Source organism: Lithohypha guttulata (assembly GCF_036872675.1).
Source record: "Lithohypha guttulata strain CCFEE 5908 chromosome Unknown scaffold_2, whole genome shotgun sequence".
Lineage (NCBI taxonomy): Eukaryota > Fungi > Ascomycota > Eurotiomycetes > Chaetothyriales > Trichomeriaceae > Lithohypha > Lithohypha guttulata.
Genome location: NW_027042751.1, coordinates 669,692 through 685,586, shown reverse-complemented (window position 1 = coordinate 685,586; position 15,895 = coordinate 669,692). Strand labels below are relative to the sequence as shown.

Here is a 15,895-nt window from a genome sequence, read left to right as displayed (position 1 = left end):
AGATGGCGGGAAGCATGGCTGGCGAGTGAACTAACAAAGCTCTTATTGGCTCAAATACTCCTGATTCTGGATAGCTCATATTTGCTGATTTAATCACTTCTTGGGCATGTCCGCACTGCAGAGTCCTCGTTAGGTCATGCTATCGAGGTATATCAATAGACGTGCTTGAGTGAAGACATCCAGTGGTTATCACCAGAGACCGAAGGTCATGGCATGCGTCTAGCCACCTAGCATCCTGTCTCATGCAGAATTACGATGAGCTTACGACAATGAAGTTGGAAATTAGATCGAGCATTGCTTCTCGATAATCTAAAAAATGGTACGAGGAACCCAGCCAGAAATGGTTGGGCTGAATATCCTGTTGATAAAAGCGGCGGCCATCATTGACGCCGGGAGAGTTTTGCGAATCTAGCTACGAGCAGAAATATCAACAGGTACAGTAATCAGCCATCTGAAGCCGGTCTTGGTGGTTCTCGAGCAATTGCGCTTGACGCGAGCTTGTCACCAGTTCTTAAAGACGCGTCTCAATTGCCAAGCCCTAATTCGGGCGGCTTCTTCCCAGCTGCCCCACACAGTTCTGCTTACACCGACCTTTTGTAGATACACTCATTTCAGCCTTGCCCCTCTGTCCAAGCACAACTTCAGCTGAGACATTGTCTACAAATATACAATTTGTTTTTCTGCTAGTATCTCACGACGCTCCTTACGACCTCATAAGAATACGCAATTTGACGAATAGAACCATCGAAGCACAGCGAAGCAGCCATGGCGGACGAAGTACAACCCGACCAGACTCCCGGCTTCAAGGTCGGTGAGAAGAAGACGATGGATGAATATCATCAACTAGGTAGGTCGTGACTGTGTGGCACACATGGACTTTGAAAATTGACTAAAATACACCGAATCATTACTATTTTCATGAAGACCACTTAACGTGATCATGAATGTTTCAATATTGCTCTCACGATGACCTCAAGATTGGCCGTGTTTAGTTGATTGCATCGTGGGAGAATACCACTAACTCTATCTACTTAGACAAGGACGATGATGCCATGAACAGATGGAAGGCTTCTCTAGGTTTGGGGACTGGTGAATCTATATCAGATCCTAGTGACCCACGAAAATGCATTATCAAGAAACTGGCTTTGGTGAGTCCACACAGCCAGTTCGATACACACAGGCACCGACTGATATATCAATAGCTTGTCGATGGCCGTCCCGACATTGTAATCGATCTTTCCACACCTGGCGCCCTTCAACAGCTCAAGTCGAAACCTTTCATTATCAAGGAAGGCGCAACGTATCGCATGAAAGCCGATTTTGTCGTCCAGCACGAAGTCCTTTCAGGCCTGAAATATGTTCAGCAGGTCAAGCGAAAAGGCCTTCCTGTCGGCAAGGACCAAGAGATGATTGGTAGTTTTCCACCGAGCACAACCGATAAGCCAGTCCACAGCAAGACATTTAGCCCTGAAGAGGCGCCAAGTGGAATGCTGGTAAGAGGCAAGTACGATGCTGTGAGCAGATTCATGGACGATGATAACGTGGAGCACTTGAGATTCGACTGGTCTTTTGAGATCGCTAAAGATTGGAAATGAGCAGGTGTCGGCAAGGACACGATAGGTTAGGCATGGATTGGCCTTTATTTCAGCATCCAGCGTTCAGCATTTGGGCTTCGACCACTTCTTCCCTTCACAGAAAGTAGTCAGCGATCGGATTCATGCCATCCTTTCCTTGCTGTTGTTGCTGTTGCATCTGCTGTTGTTCTCGATGCATGTCGTTCTCTGGTGCTGCATCAAAGATGTTGAAGAACCGATCGCCAGCATCACTAACTTCCAATACCGATGCTAGATTACCACATCTATAGCAGTAATTTGGCGCGCTCCACACAGTACTAAGCCTGTCATCGTATAAGATCTGGTAACCTTCTTGACAAAGCTGATGTGCCCGAAGGATGTGTGACATGCTGTTGACCTGCAAGAACTTCTTGACCACATCTCCTCCAAATGTATATCCTGCTCCTCTTGGAGATAGACTGAACTCGTCTCTTTCTGGATCTGGATCCGACCATACTAGATCAGCCATGGGTCCTTCATGTGGTATCTCTCTGAATCGATCAATGATCTTTATCTGGTCCACCGAATGTATACTTGGACTTAGTCCTCCATGTACACAAAAGATCTGATCGTTGATGACCACACTCAAGGTCAGGAAGTCGAACATGTCGGTGAAATAGTGCCAGACGTTGGCATTACCGTACTTTCGGGCACATTCCGTATAAAAGCCATATGATTGTGTAACGCCTCGAGACTCATGGTTGCCTCGAATCAAATGCACGCGTTGGGGGTATCGTAACTTCAAACAAACGAGTAAAGAAATGGTTTCGACGCTGAAGAGGCCTCGATCGACATAATCGCCTGTAATGCTGTGTGTCAGTCCAGTGCCACGACACTCAGTGGCGAGGTACTTACCTAAAAACAGGTAATTTGTATCAGGACAGTAGCCACCGATCTTGAAGATCTCTAGCATGTCAAAGAACTGGCCGTGAATGTCGCCGACGACAGTAACGGGTGCAGATATATGTACGACATTGCTCTCTTTCATCAGCAATTCTTTGGCTTTGGCGCATATTGCCTCGATGAGCGACTCAGCGAGAAGCTGTTTTCGGTAAAGTTGTTCGATGCATTGGTCGAGGTCAATACTCGCTGTACATATCAGTATTTGAAGTTCTGCAGCGTAACTAATCACGTACAGGGTAGACCAGGCATAGCAGCATGCAGCCAGCTCGCACGAGGAATTTGAAAAAGTTGTGCGCTGGTGAACGCTCAAGAAAGAGGAAAGAGACGAGGTCGCAGTGGCAAGTGCCGCATTACACTGCTTGTTGTTGCACGTACAGCATTGTCGGCTTGACTACCGTTGCTTGAACGATTTGAGACTGTACCTCAATGTACTTTACTGTAGCAACTGGCAGCCATGGTCGCCGTTGCTACTGTCTACTAGGCTGACCCGTTCCTGGCCAGCTCTTTGAGTTTCTATATGCGGCGGCTGCAAGCCCGATGCTGCCCAAAAAGGAATGGTGTGGACCAAGTTTCTTATACGCCTCTCAAAAATGGTGGACTGTAGAACTGTTTTTTGAGAACATTCGTTGGCAGTCCTCTATGGAGAAAACCTGTAGCAATGCAGACGCAAGCCAGGAACAAACCAGCATGAGACGAGAGAGAGACCTACTCGACGCCGCACTATCGCTACCTCGGCGAAAGAAATACACTGGCTCTAATCTTCTTTATAAGTATTCATAAAAGACGAGGTGGCCGTGGAGCAAGACCGGACGTCGTACTATGGTTTACAATGATGACAAGGATGGTAGATTGAATATATACAGCTACAATGAAGCGGCAGCATGAACAACAAGCGATACAGAAGGGTTATTTGTCCTAACTATGCGCGCCAATCAGCCGGTATTACTGTCATCGTGCCAGTCGTGCAAGTTACTACCAACCGATATAATTTAACCAGCATTTGACTCCGATTCCGAGCTCTTACTTCGCTGTCAGCAAGGTCAGGGCATTCGTCCATGGTTGATCCTCCACGACGACGTCCTTACCAGTAGCCGACACGAACATCAAGGAACGAGCAAAAAAAACGTCCAGTGCAGGACTCGAACCTGCGATCTTCTGAGACATGCATTCTCTTAGCCACAGGCTGATACTCTTGATTATAGGAGGAGTAGCCAATGTTATACCGACGACGACTCCTACTATACATGACTCAGACGTGTTGACCACTACAACTACACTAACCGGACTGTTCATAGTAGTTGTAGGGCAAATGTTTGCTACCTATCCAATATACAGTCTATTTGACACTTCATCCGCTGAAACGGGTCGATCTATTCAGTTTCCGTCTTCTCGCTGTCGAAGCAACGAATTGATACGATCTGCGATAATCAAGGTGATCATACTACACAACCATCAGCTCTGATAACGTATAAGAGGATCACACACTTACGTATGAGGCGCTATCCTCAACAGATAGGTTCCAAATCCACGATAGAATCGAAGAAGTCCCTCTTGTCGCGCTACACGCACGAAGCAATCAACCAGACCGCGATACTGTACAGCGTCGGTCTTAGTCTGTCTTTGAAGCCGCGTCTTGACGAAGTCGAATGGTAATGAAAAGAACGAAGCGAAGAACCCCGCAACACCAGATGCTATCACACTATTGCTCTGTTCCGAGAGACTTGTGTGTCGGGATAGCTGATTCTTTGTCTCTGAAAAGAAAGCTAGCTGCCCGAAGTTCGTCGCCATTGCTCTGACGATGGTCGGATATGAGCCTGTCCACAGCCCTCGAATACCTTCAACTCTAGCCACCTGAGACAGCGCATGGAACGCAGACCGATATCTCATCTGTTGAGCCGGTGGCTTCAAGGTGTCTGACTGCATCCTAATCAGCACCACCTCGACCGGATTACCAATGAAAGCAGCCAAACCTCCCGCGGCAAGTCCAGCAAAAGCCCGCTGTCCAAATCCATACGATGTCCCACTTGCCTCCGCCCTCTGCTTCAGCGTATCTTCAAAGGTGAAGAACAACCCCAGACGTGCCGTACCATACACAAGCTGTCGCAAGAGACCCGCAGATAGACCATTATACAAGCCCACAACCCCATCTTGAGCAACGATAGTCCTAGCCAATGCGACCGGAGTAGGCTTCGGTCCGCCACTGGAACCCTCACCGAACAGCTGTAGTCGTACCTTGAGAAGATCCAAGGGCTGTATGATGCACGTCGATATCATGCCAGAGCAACCTCCTACCACGAAAGGACGGCATTTTTGGAACCATGGGTTATCAATGAGTCTCAGATTGGGTTTGTCGACATGGTCATTCGTGCTGATGCTCATGCTTCTGGTGCAGAAATGTAGTACATTAGTAGAGACATACTCCTACTGTACTAATAGCTTGCTCAGCAATGAGAACGGCATATACGGTGCTTCGCCGATGGTAGGTACAAAGTACATTTCCTCAACCGAGGTCAGGTACTTCTCCATGAACCTTTTTTGCAAGCAAGCATAATGCACGTCTTCAAAGCTGGATAGCATGCAAAGAAAATCTTTTCGTCTTTTCACTCCCGCAGTCGACAGGGACTGCGAATCGTTTAACCCTGTTTTCTTGCGCATGTCGAAATATCTAATGCTGTCAAGCAGCAAGTCCGGGAAGGAACGACCAAATCACGAATCCCTGTGTCACGTGCTCACCACTCGACCACTTTCAGCTTCAAGTTGTTGGAGAACATCGACCGAAGGTAGTAAGACGATCAAGTATTATTACACGGGTATCACATCAAAAGAAGTAAAAGCAATTACAAGGAAGACTCTCCTTCAATATATCGCCCTTCCCTCATCCCACTTCCTGAACTCTCGATCCGTAACTCTTCCATTAGTAACTGGCGGCGTGCCTTCCCTAGAAGCAGTAGCAGGAGAACTTCCAATCAAACCTCCACTCTTCCTGCCTTCGAGACCAGGCACGAAGTTGACAGGACCTATCCACTCCCATACTCTGCTCCATTCGCCGGTTTTGCCTTCTCTCGTTGCGGCTCGGACATTGCTGTTGGCCTCGACTACTTTCCTTACTCGTTCCCAGGTACGTTCTCTTTCAGCGCGACTGAAAACGTTCCGTAACACGTCGTCACGTAATTGTCCGACAGCGAGGTAGGCCTCGGACACCCTGCCATCTTCATGTAGCGCAGCTTGAGTGGCAAGTCGATCGAGTGTCATTTCCACAAGCTGTGGAGTCTGGGTTTTCGCAGCCTGGAATTGCAGTAGACGTCGGTACGCATAAAAGGCGCCGGACACGATCGTGATTAAAAGGAAAATAGGGATTCGATTTGCTGCCAGGGCTCTGATGGCGGATCGTCGGATGGCGCATGTAAATGGGAGGTTGGCGAAGCTGTTGCTTGAGAGGAGAGTTCGTCCGGATCTATGTCGGGGCTGTTGTTAGTTAGTGATTCGCTTGAGATGTTTTTCGAGGACCGAGAAAGAGGTTGTGGCTGGGGAATAGGGATACTTACTTGTCATGGGTTACCTCAATTTCGTTGCGAGCTTTGATTTCCGTCAAGGCGCTGTTCCAGAGATCCTCAAACTCGTCATTGGACATGCCTTTACGCTTCTGCTTAGACAGTGTTTCCTTGAGAGCTTCTTCTGAAATTTCAAGCTTGGCTGGAGAAACAACAGTTACGCTGCTAGCAGACGTTGTGCCAGAAGTGGTTGTTGAGAGATCACCGCCACATTCATATGTCGCTCTTCGATCTCGAAGTAGTTCAGTAGCTCTATCGGCGACAGAGTGAATTCTTCGTTCCTTCTCACTATCTGGCTCGCAGGTAGGAGGGAATGGTATCAGACCATTGAAGCTCAGAGGATGTTGTCTCAGTACAAAGTCGTGGTCACACTGCGCTTTCATGTCCTGATAGCAGGACGCGTGCTGAGGACAAGGTTCGCATTCTGGTTGAAAGTTTTCGTGGAGCCATGAAGGAATAGCCTCGACGTTTGCCAGGGACCATTGTGGTTGGCCGACGCCACAATACCCTACAGCAACCTTCTCCTGGCGATACCAGGCCGCAACCGCACTCAGCACTGTTACAAGTACAGTCCAAGGTGCGGCTTTTGCAGCCGTAGAAGGAGGCCGTTTTTGCAGTTTCTTCACATCTTTCGTTCGAGCCTTTACAAGTTTGCGATCGGCAGCCATCTCTTGACTCAACTCCTGCCTTGCATCCTCTGTAAACTCCTCGGTGGTCTCGACCCCGTCAACGCCCGTACTAAGATGCGAGACTGGGAACTCAATCGATTCTCGTTTGATGGTTGTGGGTGAGGTTCTTCTGCGGCTGGTGCTCTTTCTTGTTTTAGAGGTGCCTAGCGATCTTCTGGTACGCGAACTCGAGGGTACACGTCTCGAATCCGATGGTGGACTGGAGCCCGACTGAAATGGATTGTCCTGAGTGAAAGGACTCTCATCGGCTTCCAAAGCTCTGCGTGTGTCTGTAGCATCTTGCAATCGCACACCTGGGGTTTTCACGGCAGGATCTGGTGCAGGCATACTCTTCCTTGTCCTCTTCACTGACCTCGGTGCTCTTTCCTGCTCAGTCTCGGTTGTCTCTGCTTCAGATATGGCAGGCGTATTCGTACTCCTTCGCGTGCTGGGTGTCTTTGACCTTCGGGATGTTTTGGGCGTTGCTTCTACCTCTTCTTGGACGAGCTGACTCTTGCTCTTCCGACTCCTGGGCGTCTTAGGCGCAGGTAGTGGCATCTGCTCTCGTTCATCCTCATAGTCGTCTACTGTGCTACCTTCCTGGCTGCTGGGCACATCCGTGATGCCTCTACTGGTCCTTCGTACTCTATCGCGTTCGCGAAGGAGTTTTCGCGATTGTGGGAGTAAATCTCGGGTCACGATGCTAACTAGATCACTTTTCTTCGCTGAAGAAGGATAATTAATGTCGTGCGCCACCAGTATCTGCCTGAGTCTTGGGATAGTCAAGGTGTTCAGGTCGAATCCTGGTTGCAAATAATACAATTCGTCGTCAGCCATGGTAGCCAAAAAAGTCTATCGCGATCGTCGCAAGGTGAGAAAGACACAAGAACAAGGAGCTAAGTTGAAAGGTAAGAAACTGCTACAGGAGGCGCATCGCAACACTTTCTGTAAGGCAAATATGGTTGCAGGGTCACAACTTGAACTCGGCAGGTAAACAAAAGAAATCACTTTAGCGGCATGTGACGACACGAGCACTGAACGGAAACCCTGAAATTGGTACATATTCGATTTCACTCGGCTGTCGCCTGCTGCAGCCTGTCTCTCGAGGCACCAACAATGATTCTCAGTCTTGTTCGTTTCACCCATGCAGTTTGTATTCACGACAACTAGTAGCAACAAAGCATCGTGTGGACGCAGAAGATGAAAATTTCCTCGCCAGGAGACTGTTCAGGCATCACAATGCTCTGAAATGTTAAGCATATGTGATTGAACTCTAAATAAAATTTGGTATAGTATACAAGCACATGTACAAATACAGCCTCGAGTAGGCAGGATCCAAACGGAGAGAGAGAACGCAAAGTGCACAAGCTGCGACAATTAATATCAATCCTCAGGAGTTCACAAGATTATGATGTCTGTGCCAGTAACATTACGCCTGATAACGTTTGAAATCGTAATTATACAGTATCCAGAAATGACGAGAAACCAAAAGTCAGGGGTTGTAATCCAGTAATACAGAACCAGGGAAAAGTAAGTTGCCTGTGTCAAACTCCAGACGCATTGAAGGGTAGAAGATCCATATGGCGTGTGCATTGTATGTGCTGTCACTTTGCGTTCAAGGTCCTGGATCAGTGGCTCGACGGTATGCGAGGGCAAATTCTGTGATATAGGGTGGACGCATCACTGATAATAGCCATTCATGAATCTCAGTTCGTCCCTTATCCAGAAAGCAATCGGAATCGGCCAAGTAATGTTCATCAACATGTCGACCCACACCAACTATCACGTGCTCGCAGGGCTGGATAGATAGAGGTGTAGCACTCTGTTGATGGTAGAGTGAGCCCTGTGAGTTGTTTCGTGAAGTCCCAGAAGTATATATGCGAGGATTGGTGCTGCCTGCTTGAACGGACGACCAAGGCTGAGGATAGTCGTGGCTCTTGACCGTGTCTATCGCCTTGATTCGATGTTGCTGTTTCGTAGCACTAGCATTATCTCTTTTGCTGATTTCAGCTAGTGATGTTCGTCCGTCCGTGGCAAGAGAAGGAGAGTCGAGACTTGAGGCTCTCACTTCACTTCTTCTCCGGCTCGAGTGCGAGCACAACACTTCTACACAGCAATGTCAGCTCCACTCGGGGCAGTGGCCTACAACGATCCAATGTTACCTGAGATGTTGTCCTTCGGAAAGCTGTGTCGTTGCAAACTCTTCTTTCTTCTGCTTTCGTCCTCCACTATCGCTGAACGCACGTGTCGGCTGGAATAGTCACTCATCTGTGTATTGTCAATGCTTCTGTAAGTCGTTGTCACGAATTTGACACGGTTCAGGTCAGAAGTATTGATGCACCAAACAGTGCTGCACGAGTAGAGTTAAATATGCTTAACCTCATTCTCGGTGCAATTGTGATGCAAGCAAGTACCGTGCATGGACAAGCGGCTAACACGGCTTGTCAGTTCTTTACTATCGCTCTTCATTTGTAGACATTCTAGTGCGCACCGCAAACGGGCCCAGTCTGTACTTTGGGCTTGGTCTTCTTGATCACATCTGTTCTCCCTTCCCGGATACTAAAGGTAGATCCGAATAGGAGATCGCATCGCCAACCGAAACCTGGGCCTCTCGCCAACGGCCCGATTCACGATGGAATGTAACAATACCACACCCGCCTGCTGGATCCGTCGGACCTAGCCGAGAGAAAGTGAGGCAGCTACTCTAGAACCACCATCGATAGGGAAGACTGCGCATCACTTTGAAACGTAGTTAGAACGCAGGTAGCGGTAGGCCAAAGCAATGGACTCGCGATCACTTGTTGAACTGGCTTCGAGTGACGGCCGTTGAAGTGGATAGCAGCTTCTAGACTTGCGTTAGACGCTTGGCTAGTAAATGCTTGAGGAAACGACGATGATATTGCAAACTTGATGGCCGCAAACTCCCGAATCATAATCCCGATGGACCAGCCAGACTTGAAGCTGGAAGACTGATCCCGCGAGACAACGACTGCGTCTGAGAGGCAGACATAGTTCAGTATAGACATTCTGCCTTGCGTCAAGGTCATCAGAACCACAGCATCTGAGTCCCCCATAACAGAGTGACATCGCGCTCCAACATCCTGGGCGGCTGTATACCTCGGTTTGGAAGATTTGGTTCCATGGTTACTGTTGGATGGCTCTGGAGTTAAGCTCAAACGTTCGTGCTTAGTAGCTTCTTGCCTTATGCCTTCCAGAAGGGCACAATTGTCTTGCTGACGGGAAAGCTCGGCGTTTTCGGCGAGCTCTGCCTCGGTCGGTTTCCTCTTCAAATCTATCTTGAGACGGGACAACAGCTAAGCCTATGCCTCAAGTCTAAATCGAACGATGCCTTTGCGGAATCTGTCCGAGCGGAACGCCATCATACCATCCACGGTTCGAGATCGCAGGACGTTCATTCGGGAACGTGAAGCATGACGATACTGGTGTTCAGAAAGGACTGCGCAGTCCTGAAAGGCACCGTCGAGAACAAGACGCTCAGTACTAACTTCACATAGACGGATCATGTGGTCCTCGGCACGCGAAAACGTTACTCATCGAGACAAACGGAATACCACCCAAATTCCGGGTGAAGTACTTGGTGTGAGTATTCGGTCTGTATATTTCATTGACAGCTAGACAAAAGATTATCATGAAGCTGTTGTGTGATTAATATACTCGTTTGCACGATATTGCTGCCCAACGCTTGCAGAAGAAGCAGTATGTATGCAGTGTTCTGCAGAGATTTCTGTTTTATTGGGCTACGGATGTCACCTCTGCCCGAATTGGCTGAACATTTGTGGGACGAATGCGAGGTCGACCAAACAGCTTAGAGCCAGAAAGTTACTACAGGACCAACGCACTGCATTGGATGTGGCCAGCTGGCTGCTGATATTCTCGTGACTGGTCGAGGTTCATGCAAGATGTCACCTGCACCTCTGTGTTCCCAATCTTGAAACGTACAGTCGCAGCCACAGGTCTATCACGGAGAGACGAAGCTGAGCCACATCTGCGTACCAAGCTCTAGTCGTTCGATATTGTGCAAGTCCCCTAACATGCATGTTTGGTTCATGTGATACCCGAAGCTCATTTGAGTGTTGTACTTTGAATATGTGTACTGCGACCCATTATGGTCGAGACCATTCCAGGAGCCAGACAAGAGCATCTGTGCTCGAGGACAATGCTAAGCAAGGGATGCTCGACGTGTTTTGAGGTCAAAGTCTCCGGAATGTGAAACCAAGGGTGCGTCGAAAACCACAAAAGTCAGGTAAGCACGAGATGGACGAATGCAACTTGCCACAAGGACTGGTCGAATGTACTGGTGAAGCCATCGGAGATGTTGTTTGTATTCTTTTTCTTTCGGCTGCTCGCACTGCATACCTACGCCCAAACTATGATAACGACTTGTGTTGAATATCCATACACAGTGACCTTCACTGAATTTAAAACCGTATACGTGACTGCGTCAGCTACGTCGACAAGGATTACAGGAACGGTTTCTAATACTAGGGAGATTGACGAACTTTCAACAACCACGACCACTGCCATCACCACAATAACGTCCTCCCGTGCAAACACTAATGATGATTTCTCTGCTTCTTCCAGTCCATCTACGACTCTTCAGAACACGGATAGAGGCACACTGACATCGACGAGCAGCTCGTCGATTATAGACACGACATCCACACCATCAGCATACAGCTTGACTACCGGGCTGTCGTCGCGACCAGACAGCATTACTTCGAGCACGACAAGCACGTTGAGCTCGCAAACAAGCTCTGTGGCCCAAGGACCATTCTCGATCGAGATCATCTTCAACAATGGTGACCAACTCGCTAAACGAGACGTTCATTTCCTCAGCTTTATCGGCGATATTGCAACTCTTGTCAGCGTTCCTACTCAAGCTTCACCATTGATGATATCTACTTCTGGCTCATTGATTATCTTCAACACCAGTTATATCATTGCTTTCGATTCTGCAGAATCATCCTTGATGAGAGCATATCTAGGAGGATCCCAGCCTTTCACTGGTCCTACTGGTTGGAGTATCGCCTCTTCATTTCTTGCACTCCCAGGTTTCGTGTTCTACGCCGCCAACGAATTCATCGCAGTAGTCCCAATAGACCAGTCAGCCCCAGCTGAAGCTGAGCTGGTCACACTGGTTCCCATAATTGACCGCAACACGTCCAGCGAGAGTCTACCAGCCACCTCCACCGGAACGACTTCTATCACAAATCAGGAAACGACATTTACCACTACTACTGTGCCACCGTATCTCAGTGCAAGCTCCACCACAACTCAAGATGGATTGACAACAACCATGACCACTTCCACTTTGACTAGCTCTTTTAACGATACTTCATCCATGCTTTCCACGGTCAGCACTTCCATAACACTTAGGGACAATGTAGACAGTACTACGTACTCCACAGAACTAACTAGATATTCTGCGACTACCTCCCCAACAACCACGAGCACTACCAGCAGCATGACGTCTACCTCGACTACAAGTACAGAAGCTGACGAAGGTTCACTAGCTACTTCTGTTTCTGCTACGACAAGTTCGGAAACAAGTTCGAACATAGACACTACGTCGACCACGATGTCTACCACAAGCTCAACGACTACGATAGACGACACGACTTCCAGCTCGGAAACAAGCACCACCACCACCTCCTCCTTCTCCACTACGACAGAGGACACAACCACTACCACGACTGAAGAATCAACGACGGCAACGACAGAAGAAACGACTACGATGACTTCGTCTGTACCAGCTCCTGTAAGTCTGCTTCTCTGTGACCTTCTCCCAAAGCCGTTTGAACACCATACGCTAACAATGACATCTTCGTAGACGCCACTCTTCAATGGGAACCTTGAAAGCACACCACCAGACGAACGGCAACTCAACGGCCCTGGGCTACGTGGTGGCTGGGATCTTGATGCGTACAGCTGGATAGACGATTTCAGCGAAAATTCTTTGGAACATGGTATCCAAATCATCGCTACTTATGCCAACAACTTATACACATTCAAACAGGACAACGTCGATTTGGCGGAGTTCTCCAGCAATACGCTTTCTCTGTCCTTCTCGTACCAGCAATATGATGGCACTCATCCTTGTCGTGTTTGCTGTTAGCTTTGCAGAGGCCATTCTCGATACCTTTGCTTTCGAAGCCTCTGGTACATCTCGAGTTCCTTGGGTCACTAAAACGATAGATTTCATACCAGTCAGTGAAAGTGGTACCTTGCAATGGGACATAATATGTGATAGCTTCATTGTTGTTTTCTGGGACAATATCGCCATCACAGAGGCAACCCTATCCGGTCCTGTAAGTTCTCCTACTCGATTTCACCTCTACTTTATCAGAACAGTTTCGCTCACTACTAATTTACAGACACGATTCTTCAACGGAGACTTCGAAGATACGCCGATCGAGGAACGAGCAGTCCTAGGTCCCGGCCTTCGCGGCGGCTGGTCCATAGGCGAACAGACTGGGATTTTCCGCCCTGACCCCGTCACCCTAGTCCACGGCCAGTGTGCTCTCGTCACATTAGATCAACCTCAAAGCACCTTTGAACGCTACAACGTCGACCTCTCCGGATATGCAGCGAATAGTCTGATCCTCTCATACTCGTATTACCAACAATTCTATCCGATTTCTTGTAATGTCAACGTCAAGTTCTTCGACACAGCTATTGACACATTCACGATGCCTTCCAACATTGGGGTGTGGGTTGACAGGTGGATACCATTCACACCCGCAGGCTCGAGTGGGACTCTGAGATTTGAAGTGGCTTGTGACGGTCCTGGTGCACGTATTTGGTGGGACAATATTGGCATCAGGGGGAATACTGTGGCATGAAACGTACATAGGTTCTCGCATGCGGGCAGTATGTACAAGACAGGCATAAGAATCAATTAAGTAGCGAGCTTCGCAGAAGGCCAAGAAGCATTGTTGTACATCACTACCACTAGCTTTCACCTGCGAGCCTGCATTTTTCAGCAGTGAAGGCTTTGAGCCTGCACAGGTTTCACAGCCGCAGTGTGCTCTCCTCAGCTCTCTCCCCAAGGCCAGCTGTAGCCTTCACGCACACACGACACGATATAACCTAGCAGCTTCTCAGGCTCATAGTATCCCCGTTCCATACAAAAAATTCTCTCGTAGTTCCGCTTTACTCTTTTGCAAACGTGCTGCCGCACTGAACTATTACCACGCATTAACCTCAAAGCTAGCCTCGTCAAAATAGGTAGCCACAACCGTCCGCTGCGCAAACTGCCGACCCGCAAGACTCTGTAACGCCTTTTTCGCAGCTTCTGCATCCACATATTTCAAGAATATCTTACCCACGCCGTTGGACTGGCGACTTCCTCCGGCTGGTCGTGGAATTTTCATGTCGATGATTTGTCCGTATTTTGAGCATTCTTCCTGGACATCTTCGCAGATTTCTAAGGGGTCGTGTTAGTATGATGGCTTTGGAGAAAGAGTAGGACAAGAATATACCTTCGTATTCGTCGTTATCAATCAGTTCTTCTGCTGTTACCATGTTAAGAAGTTGTACAACTCGGCCTTCTTGGCTGTCGGCTGCTTGTGTGCCTGCGAATGCTGACATGGCTTGAGCACCCATTTCCATGCCGATTGCCTGTTTTACACCGATTGAGGCGAAGTTTGTTTTCAGTTTGTTGTCGCCGATGTCCATGCCGTTGAGACCTTCAATGGCGATGCTTGTTGCTTCAGGGTCGGCGTATTCGAGGAAACAAATGCCCTGGTATCGTTGTTAGAATGATAAAGGGAGTGAAACAGTGTACTTACCCTTGAAGTATCAGAACCTCGATCCTTGACAAGCACAAAAGCTTTCACGTCGCCAAACGATTTGGCTAATTCTATGACTTGGTCGTCTGATAGGAAGGAGGGTATATTGCTTATGCAGATCTTGTGCTCCGAGTCGGGTACTTCAGTCGATATTCCTCCATCTCCGAGAGCATTGTACTGCTCTGGATCGGGCGAGGGAACGATATAGTCCTTTGGTCTCTTTATCTCCAGGCCTTTGACGCCGTGCTCTGCATTTCCGTTTGCTTCACGCACATGCTCTTCTGTGGACTCACCGTCCAGCGCCAGAGCGACGGTCGTATCTTGTGGTGTCTTGAATTCTGCGATAGCAAAACTGTGGTCGTTCGACATGTTGACAGATATGCAAGGGTCACTACTTTGTGTCACGTTCAATCCGTTCAGGTGTAAGTTGAACCAACCCAGCATGCTCTCCTCCGTGGCCGAGGCCGGTATATTGTGCAGGAATAACCTCTTCGACTGTCGAGCCGTAGCAGGCTTGAGCGCAGACTTGTCGGCATTCGTTGGCTGATTGATGAAAGCTTGTAGTTTGGCCTGGTCCATCTGCTGCCTAGGCGCACCAGGAAGAGGAAACATGCCAGACAACTTCGCCTGTTCCGCGGTCACGTTATCGTAGCCAGGAGGTTTGATGTCCCACTGCGTCAAACGTCTCTTTCGTTCAAGAATAGGTGTAACATCAGTCAAATCAGGTGTTGGTTCACGTTTTTTGGGAGGAGGACTGCTTGCTTTTGCGCCGCGAGCTTGAGCTGCGAACTCGTCACGATCTTCCCTTAAACCTTGATCATCCTGCCTGTCTGCTCCTCCTCCTCCACCTCCTCGACGAGGTCCACGGCGGTCGTCGAATAGATCACGGTCTCCTCTGCGGTTATCGCGGCGATCGTCTCGACCTCCACGTCGTGGACCACGATCTCTATCCCAATCTCCTCTATCGTCTCTCCGGCTGCTGTATCGCTCTTCTCGTTCGCGTTCTCTGTAATTTCTGCTCGAGGAATAGGAATCGTCGTGTTCTCTTCGTGATCTGTGTCCGTGTGGGGATCGACTTCTTCGGCGCTCTCTGTCTCTGTGACCGTCCCGTCGGTTGTCTCTGTTATCCCGATCGCGATCTCTTCGGTCGTCTCTTTCGTGTCGCGAGCTCTGTAGAAAGTTGTTAGCGAAGCATACCGTCGTCGCAGGTCTTCTCACATAGTGTTCTCGCGACCGGCCAGATTCTACAAAGTTATTAGTCAAAGGCAACTCGTTAGAAGGAGAGACGTACCACGGCCTCCACCATATGAATCGCCGTTCATGGTTGGGGAGAAGGATCTCAGGGCTCG

At 48.8% G+C, this 15,895-nt stretch overlaps 6 protein-coding genes across 6 annotated transcripts; 2 read left to right on the top strand and 4 right to left on the bottom strand.

The window, feature by feature from the left end:
* Positions 1-765: 765 nt before the first annotated feature.
* RDI1 (rho GDP dissociation inhibitor) lies at positions 766-1,595 on the top strand (the record flags this gene model as incomplete). The annotated part of the gene is made up of 3 exons (XM_064896739.1): positions 766-847; positions 1,036-1,148; positions 1,203-1,595. The coding sequence occupies 3 exons, from the start codon at positions 766-768 to the stop codon at positions 1,593-1,595; spliced, it is 588 nt and encodes a 195-aa protein (XP_064755689.1).
* Positions 1,596-1,689: 94 nt separating this feature from the next.
* PPG1 (putative serine/threonine protein phosphatase) lies at positions 1,690-2,765 on the bottom strand (the record flags this gene model as incomplete). The annotated part of the gene is made up of 3 exons (XM_064896738.1): positions 1,690-2,414; positions 2,469-2,702; positions 2,750-2,765. 3 exons carry the CDS (start codon positions 2,763-2,765, stop codon positions 1,690-1,692), a joined length of 975 nt encoding a protein of 324 aa, XP_064755688.1.
* Positions 2,766-3,890: 1,125 nt separating this feature from the next.
* Positions 3,891-4,895, bottom strand: LTR64_002366 (uncharacterized protein; the record flags this gene model as incomplete). The annotated part of the gene is made up of 2 exons (XM_064896737.1): positions 3,891-3,957; positions 4,006-4,895. 2 exons carry the CDS (start codon positions 4,893-4,895, stop codon positions 3,891-3,893), a joined length of 957 nt encoding a protein of 318 aa, XP_064755687.1.
* A 477-nt stretch (positions 4,896-5,372) lies between these two features.
* On the bottom strand, positions 5,373-7,572 carry SRC1 (inner nuclear membrane protein enriched at telomere/subtelomere region; the record flags this gene model as incomplete). The annotated part of the gene is made up of 2 exons (XM_064896736.1): positions 5,373-5,970; positions 6,062-7,572. 2 exons carry the CDS (start codon positions 7,570-7,572, stop codon positions 5,373-5,375), a joined length of 2,109 nt encoding a protein of 702 aa, XP_064755686.1.
* A 4,762-nt stretch (positions 7,573-12,334) lies between these two features.
* Positions 12,335-13,598, top strand: LTR64_002364 (uncharacterized protein; the record flags this gene model as incomplete). Its single annotated transcript, XM_064896735.1, has 4 exons — positions 12,335-12,514; positions 12,587-12,857; positions 12,880-13,064; positions 13,131-13,598. The coding sequence occupies 4 exons, from the start codon at positions 12,335-12,337 to the stop codon at positions 13,596-13,598; spliced, it is 1,104 nt and encodes a 367-aa protein (XP_064755685.1).
* A 345-nt stretch (positions 13,599-13,943) lies between these two features.
* LTR64_002363 (uncharacterized protein) lies at positions 13,944-15,868 on the bottom strand (the record flags this gene model as incomplete). The annotated part of the gene is made up of 5 exons (XM_064896734.1): positions 13,944-14,182; positions 14,238-14,499; positions 14,547-15,716; positions 15,765-15,790; positions 15,838-15,868. 5 exons carry the CDS (start codon positions 15,866-15,868, stop codon positions 13,944-13,946), a joined length of 1,728 nt encoding a protein of 575 aa, XP_064755684.1.
* Between the last annotated feature and the right edge of the window lie 27 nt (positions 15,869-15,895).